Source organism: Triticum dicoccoides, chromosome 1A, assembly GCF_002162155.2.
Source record: "Triticum dicoccoides isolate Atlit2015 ecotype Zavitan chromosome 1A, WEW_v2.0, whole genome shotgun sequence".
Lineage (NCBI taxonomy): Eukaryota > Viridiplantae > Streptophyta > Magnoliopsida > Poales > Poaceae > Triticum > Triticum dicoccoides.
This window is the reverse complement of record NC_041380.1, coordinates 561,733,857-561,740,711: the sequence shown is the minus strand read 5'-3', so window position 1 is coordinate 561,740,711 and position 6,855 is coordinate 561,733,857. Positions and strand designations below refer to the sequence as shown.

General features: G+C 55.7%; 2 protein-coding genes across 2 annotated transcripts; one reads left to right on the top strand and one right to left on the bottom strand.

Moving 5' to 3' along the window:
* Positions 1 to 94: 94 nt before the first annotated feature.
* LOC119290229 (protein PLASTID MOVEMENT IMPAIRED 2-like) lies at positions 95 to 2,160 on the top strand. Its single transcript, XM_037569205.1, has 2 exons — positions 95 to 310; positions 384 to 2,160. Exons 1-2 carry the CDS (start codon positions 149 to 151, stop codon positions 2,136 to 2,138), a joined length of 1,917 nt encoding a protein of 638 aa, XP_037425102.1. The 5' UTR covers positions 95 to 148; the 3' UTR covers positions 2,139 to 2,160.
* A 32-nt stretch (positions 2,161 to 2,192) lies between these two features.
* LOC119290261 (E3 ubiquitin-protein ligase MBR2-like) lies at positions 2,193 to 5,011 on the bottom strand. The gene is made up of 5 exons (XM_037569207.1): positions 4,406 to 5,011; positions 4,101 to 4,262; positions 2,855 to 2,950; positions 2,607 to 2,756; positions 2,193 to 2,512 (listed from the first exon to the last, which is right to left on the bottom strand). Exons 1-5 carry the CDS (start codon positions 4,913 to 4,915, stop codon positions 2,381 to 2,383), a joined length of 1,050 nt encoding a protein of 349 aa, XP_037425104.1. The 5' UTR covers positions 4,916 to 5,011; the 3' UTR covers positions 2,193 to 2,380.
* Between the last annotated feature and the right edge of the window lie 1,844 nt (positions 5,012 to 6,855).

Here is a 6,855-nt window from a genome sequence, read left to right as displayed (position 1 = left end):
CAATCACATTCACGCCGCTTTCAGGAGTGAGGCTGTGGCGAGCTGGCGCGAAGGAAGGCTTGGAGTTGCCATGCCTCGGTTTGTCACCACGCACCAGCAAGAACGTATTTAACCTGGAATCCATTCGTTCAAGGAAACTATAGCGGCAATGGAGGGCGCGAGGATCCGAACGGCGCGGGGCTACGGCGGCAACGAGTCGGTGTCGGTGGGCGACGGCATGAGCATCTTCGGCCAGAGCCAGAGCCAGAGCATCGACGTGCGGCGCCGCGGCAAGCCCCGGCGGCGAGCCACCCTGCCCAAGGTCGTCAAGGTAGACAGAGTTGCCCTCAGAGGCTTTGTCTTTGCCGTTCTTGGTGTACTGACGTCGACCGTGGTGACTGCAGAATGTGTCGTATGATGTCAAGCAGGTGGCCAGGTCCGGGTCCGGCACTGACAGGCTGCCGCACCGGCGTCCGCCCGCCACGCCGGAGAGGGAGAAGGAGAAGGCGCGGGTGGGTCCTGAGCTGTTCGCGGGCAAGACGCTGGAGCAGCTGGTGGAGCAGGCCGACGCCAAGGCGGCGGGGTCGCACGGGCCGGACAAGGAGAGGGCGCGCCCCGTCGCTGCCGCGGAGCTTGAGCCGCCGGCGGTCGTGGCCAAGAAGCAGCTGGAGCGGCAGGGGTCTCGCACGTCGGAGCTCCTCAAAGGACCGCGCGCGAACGTCGTCGTCGAGGCGCCCGGCGGTGGTGCTCGGCCGCTGGAGTCTAGCGGCGGCACCACGTACTCCGAGGTGATGCGGGAGCTGGACCGCGTCAAGAGGGAGCTGCGGGAGCTGCAGCGCGAGGTGAAGGCCGCGAGGGAGGCCAAGGGCGGCATGGCCGTGGCCGAGGAGGACGCGTCGTCCACGGCGACGAGGAGCCCTGGTTCGATCGTCGCCCACGGCGCGAAGGAACGACCTGATGCCGACCACGAAGCGAAGGAGGTGCGCGTCGCCTTTGAGCTCACCGGAGCCGGCCGGTCGTCTACCAGGGAGACGGAGGAGGAGGTCACGAGGTGGACGCCGCCGACCATGGGGCTGCAGAGAGGTGCGATCATGGGCCGCCAGAGCGTGTCGAGCGAGCTCGAGGCGTGGCTCACCGCGGCGAGCTCCGACGACAGGCGACTCCGCCACGGCTTCGGCCACTCCTCGGACTCGGAGATCACCGACGAGGGGCACGACAGCTCGCCGTCGCTACAGGCGGCGGAGGCCAAGCTGGACATGGCGCGGGCGGAGCTCGAGTCCGCCAAGGGAGAGAGCCTCCAGTTCACGGCGTCCATGGAGCGCACGCGCACGGAGGCGGCGCGGCTGGCCGAGGAGATCGGCCGGCTGGAGGAGCAGGAGAAGAAGGCCGGCGCGCAGGTGCGGCAGCTGGAGGCCGCGCTGCGCGACGCCAAGTGCCGCCTGGGCGCCGTCACGGCCGCCGACGAGATGGCCGGCGAGATCCTCGCGGACCTGGAGGCGACGCTGCGGCAGCTGGAGGAGGAGACCGAGGCGGCGGAGAAGGAGAAGGCGCTGATGGAGCAGGAGGGCCAGGTCGTCCAGGACGACGCGGACAGCGTGGACGCCGAGATCGCGGCCGCCGAGCAGCGGATCAGGGGCTCGATCAGGGAGCTGGAGGCGGCGAGGGCGTCGGAGGCCGCGGCGACGGAGAGGCTGAGGGCCGCAGTGGAGAGCGCGGCGATGGAGAGGGCGTCCATGGCGCCGCGGAGGTCCGGGAACGTGACGCTCCCGAGGTTCGAGTACGAGTACCTGACCGGCCGCGCCGAGGTGGTCCGCGCGGTCGCCGACAAGAAGGTGGCGGCGGCCGAGGCGTGGGTGGAGGCGCGGCGGGCCGGCGAGAAGGAGATGATCATGCGGGCCGAGGCGATCGAGAAGGAGCTCGGGCTTGAATTACAGGCCGTGGACGACGAGAGCGCGGCGGGGCAGCAGAGGCCGCGTGACGGCCTGCAGCGCGCGCACACGTCGAGGAGAGCCGCGATGGTGAAAGGCTCATCGGCGGCGACATCAAGAAGGAGGACGCCATCGCCGCCGCCGTCACCTTTGGCACGGCACCCGCGGGGGCAAACGCTCGCCATAAGAAGCTACCTGAAGCTCGTCGGCGGGAAATGCACGAGACCATAACTGAGACGCATTGCAGCGCAGGAGAGGTGCAGCTCAAATGGCGATCAGACGATGGGGACAAGAATATCATTTCTATATAGCATGTGTGCCTGTGTTATCTTTTTTACAACAACAGTGTGTATATGCAGAGCATCAGAGGGGGCTGTACAAGCAGAACTACGTATACAGAACAACCACCCTTTCAGATATGATATGAATACAAGTATTCTACCAGAAAATACAAACTGTGGCGTAGGAGCCTCTCATGGTTTTGAGACGGCGACCTTGCAAAGTGGGCAGGCGTTCTTCCGGGAGAGCCACTGCTTGATGCAGTGCACATGGTAGCCGTGGCCGCAGCTCAGCCTCCCTATCTCTTCGCTTGCTTCAAACTCTTCCTGAAAAATTGCAATAAGTTCATGTTAACTTGTGAAGAGCCGATGCCGATGTGACATGGGGACTGAATCGAAAGGAGCAAGTTCATCGTCATACTTGACAAATGCTGCAGCTCCGCTCCGTCTCTGTTGAGAAATGCTTGCGGTCGAACGCCAGGTGTTTGCCCACCCTAAGGCCGCGGACGATCTCGTCTTCGCGCAGCCCTGTGCTTACATAGCCGATCCTGTCCTCGAGGGCGAGTAGCTCCTGCCAAATGATGCGGTTGAGAGACAATGTAGATTTGAGTAAGATGGTAATGTGCAAACTGAAATCTGCTGCACATGGTGAAGGGCAGAAGGGGGTACCTCGTAATTCATGTTATCAACGTCAAGGCGCCAATCCTGGTATTGATCATACATGCCCATTCTTCCCAACAGTAGTCTCGTTCGAAACATCATTATCTGAATGTTGTAAAGGATAATACTGAATGTTATATAGTAGTAACAAATAACATGGGTTCAAAGTGCATGCCACATATATCCATTAGCAGAAGTATTCAAGGGATCTAAAGAGCTTGTGGCAGTAGTGAACTGGAACAACCTATCAAATGACCTGATGCCAACAACTAGTGTAGAACAGATGAAAAACAACTTCAGAACTGATCAGCACTAAAGTGGCACAGCACATTGTGCTCCATGAGCAGGAAACTAGCAAAAAAATAGTACAGTTCTCTGATCAAGAACAACTAGGTAGGAGTATTTTGCTGTATCTTAAGTGCAGAACCCAAAGTCAAAACTACCACCAAAGGCCACCTTTTGACTCACAAACATGCCCGTTCATATCCTAAAGTTCACTTGAAGGAGTTGAGGTCAGATTCTTATAATCCTAGCTCAGGCATTCGGATCATTCATCGCGCTCGCCCCATTCTAAAAGATCACATTAAACAACGAACCAACCATCCACCCCAGCAGCATGGCAACTAGTTAACCAAAAGAATCAGCAACATGGTTGTTCAGTTCAGCCCAGCACAATGATTCAGCATCTGTGTGTGTAAACACAGCAGGGAAAGGAAGGGGAAATCTGCATCCACACTCAAAGGGCTCTCTGCCTCTGCACCTAACATATCTACCACCATCACCTGCTCTCATGTGCCTCCATCCAATCTGCCGCGTGCTTGCGCTGCGTTGCGTGTCGTATAAACATAACTACTACCAGCTAGGGGTGATAAACTACCATACTGTACCAATCCTAGAGCTGCAACCAACCACTCCAGTATAATAGAACGTGCGAGGATCGTTTTGTAGGATGGTACCATGTGAGTGAGTACATGGCATCCGAACAAAAATGCCAAATCAGCATGGACCATGGGCTACAACATATGATGGCTGCTAGTAGAGTATAAGATTGAGCATGGACCCCCTGGAGGTCTGAAACCACCTACGATGGATGCTATGAGATTTGCCCAATCGGAATGATTCTTGCGGAATGTGGAGGGCCGACCTGTCGTGTACCAGCAATGATGAAATGAATGCTGGATGGAAGTGCTGTGAGGTGAGCTTTTGTCGGCGTGGTTCACGGGGTGGGGGGAATGGAACAGATGTTGGAGTGTACCTCTTGGTCTGTCCTGTCGTAGGGGTGGGCGTGGCGGTGGCGGCCTGAATGCAGGAGGTCGGCGTCGTGGAAGGGCATGTGGAAGCGCGGCGGCGAGTCCATGAAGGAGGAGGATATGTGCTCCCGCATGGTGACCCTGCGCGCCCGCTGCTCGGCGGTCCTCTGTCAAACGGAAATCGGAAGTCAATTGGACAGAACGAGATGGAGATTCAGTTGGACTTCAATTCGTTCAAAGTTTCAGCTACACAAACTAGCTATCTCCACATCTGAAAATGAACCAGGAGCAAGGAGAAGCCGGTACAAACCTCCCGGTGTCGCCTCTCCCCGTCCCCGCGGCGGCCTGGAGCTGCCGTGTGGTGGCGCGCGACGACGCAGTCCACGGACGACGCCTCGGCGGCGAAGGGAATCCCCGGGGTGCAGGTGCACCACACGTCCCCGGCGACCCCTCCGCCCGCCCCCGCGAGGCCTCCGCCGCCCGCGCCCCTCGCGCTTCTCCTCTCCCTCCGCCTCCGCCGCCGCTGCTGCCGGGCCCCGCGCCACTCCTCCTCCCCCTCTTGCTCCTCGCCCTCCTCCAACGCGTCCGGGGCCGGGCGCACGGAGGCCGAGGCGGCGACGGGCGCGTGGGCCCGGGAGGCGGCGGCGGACGCGCAGCCGAGGTCGCGCAGGCGGAGCGCGAGCCACTGCTGCTTGCCCCGCCGCGCCTCCTCCTCGGGCCCCCGCGGCGGCGGGGAGGACGACGAGGAGCCCTCGCCGCGCGCGAGCAGGACCCGCAGCGCCACCCGGCGCCGCTCCGCCGACGCGCCGTCGCGGGCCATCGGAGCGGGCCAAGCAAGCAAGCTCTCTTTGGCCGCGGCGCTCGTGCGGCTCTGACGCTCGCGGTAGGGTAGGTGCGGCGAGCGGGCGGAGGCAGTAGTTGGTTATTCGGGAGGGACGAGAACAGAGGCCGGTCCGATGTACAAATAGGGAGAAGAGGTCGTCGACCCGTCGGGGTTAGCGCAGGGCCGTGGGATCATGATCGGGCGGCCGGGGGCCGGGCCCTGGGGCGCTGGGCGGTCCACGGGGGGTCAGTGGGTCAAGGAAAGCGGGCGAGGCGGGGAACACTTGAAGGGAACAGTAGGCATTGGACCTGCTTTGGTGGATAAGGATTAAGGGCTCCTTTGATTCATAGGATAGGAAAAGTGAAGAAATAGGAAAAATGGAGGATTGGCATGCCCTGTCCACATGAATCCTATGGAAATGGAAAACACAGGATTTGGCACAAGTGCGTGTTTGATGGGAGCATAGGAAAAACATAGGAACTCAAGGCATTATAATATTACTATTTTGAAGGCTGTGCATTCAAACAAGTAGCCGTTGGTCACTAAACTAGCCGTTAGGTTGCAGCAGTACATATACAAGCTCTGCACTTCATACAGCTCTAAGAACAAGTTTCGATTCATATGCACCAGAACGTTACAAGCAAGTCTTTGCTATAGCTGAAGTTTTCCTCGTACTTGCTTGACTGTCTCTGAAATCTGAGGTTAGTTCTTCTAATGTACATATTCCCTTTGCTGCACTTGCTTGGTTGTCTCTCAAATCTCAACTTAGTTCACCTACTGTACATGTTTCCTTTGCTGTCGCTGGCCATCCGAAATCTAGAAAATCGATAGCGCCATGTTTGTTTTAGTTTCGTGGTTACAATTTTCAACCCACCCGGCCACCCCATAGCATCATGTCAGCAACAACCATCACCATCAGAAGCTATATTCTTTTTTGGTTTCTGCATGCTGTAACTTATTCAAACATATACATAGAGGTAAAATGCAAGAAAGAATCAAATCAGGTGTCCTAATATCATCACCCAGTTCAATGATCTGCACTAAGCTGTATCAGTTATCTGCCAAAAAAATCCAGAGTAACACTAAGTGACTAGCATGCCAGAATTAGTCCTTGTTGATCGACCAATAAATTACTAGTACAAGTTTTGACTAGACAAATTAAGTAGTTTACATTTAAACTTGTGAAGTCATGATAACACAGTAATTTTCCACAGGCTTGTTTTCATAGCGTCCAATGGATCCTAGCTACTGTCGCAGATCAAAGAGTGAGGATGAGTTTGCTCTTTTTGTTCTTCCTACTTTAGGAGAACACTCATATTCCTCAAGGAGACCTATGCACACTTCAATACTCACAGGTGCACGGCGTGTAAATAAAATTTTAAATGGACATGAAGACCTATGCAAAAGGCATTTCAGAATGGAGACTGTTATATTTCAAGCTTTGGTTCAGAAATTGCGCGAGAATGATCGCCTTGTTGATGGAAGAGATGTCTCAGTAGAAGAACAAGTGGCTATATTTTTGTATGCATTATCTAAGAATGCAACAAATGATACTTTGGCAGATTGGTTTCAGCATAGTGGACAAACAATCAATTACTATTTTGGTGAAGTGCTCAGTGCAATTACCGAACTCTATTCTGTATACATACGTCCACCTTCCCTACACCCGCATCCAATCTTGAGTAAAGAAAAGTTCTACCCTTTCTTTATGGTATGTATAAATTCTTATGATCAAGTTAGAGTAACATAATTTCAAAATTTTACAGAGAAGATTATATGGCTTATGTACTTGTATTTATGCAGGATTGCATCGGCGCTATAGATGGTACACATATTCCATTGAAACTACCTGCTGATGAGCAAGAACCATATCGCAATAGGAAGCAAACATTGTCGCAAAATGTTATGGTAGCATGTGATTTTGATCTGAAGTTTGT

What these genes read in the sequence shown, in the direction of transcription:
- LOC119290229 (XM_037569205.1), top strand. Translation starts at nt 149, where the DNA reads ATGGAGGGCGCGAGGATCCGAACGGCGCGGGGCTACGGCGGCAACGAG. An exon ending in CCCTGCCCAAGGTCGTCAAG is followed by an intron (nt 311 to 383) that starts GTAGACAGAGTT and finishes TGGTGACTGCAG; the next exon opens with AATGTGTCGTATGATGTCAA.
- LOC119290261 (XM_037569207.1), bottom strand. Translation starts at nt 4,915, where the DNA reads ATGGCCCGCGACGGCGCGTCGGCGGAGCGGCGCCGGGTGGCGCTGCGG. An exon ending in GGGAGAGGCGACACCGGGAG is followed by an intron (nt 4,263 to 4,405) that starts GTTTGTACCGGC and finishes TCCGTTTGACAG; the next exon opens with AGGACCGCCGAGCAGCGGGC. An exon ending in GGAGCTGCAGCATTTGTCAA is followed by an intron (nt 2,513 to 2,606) that starts GTATGACGATGA and finishes GCAATTTTTCAG; the next exon opens with GAAGAGTTTGAAGCAAGCGA.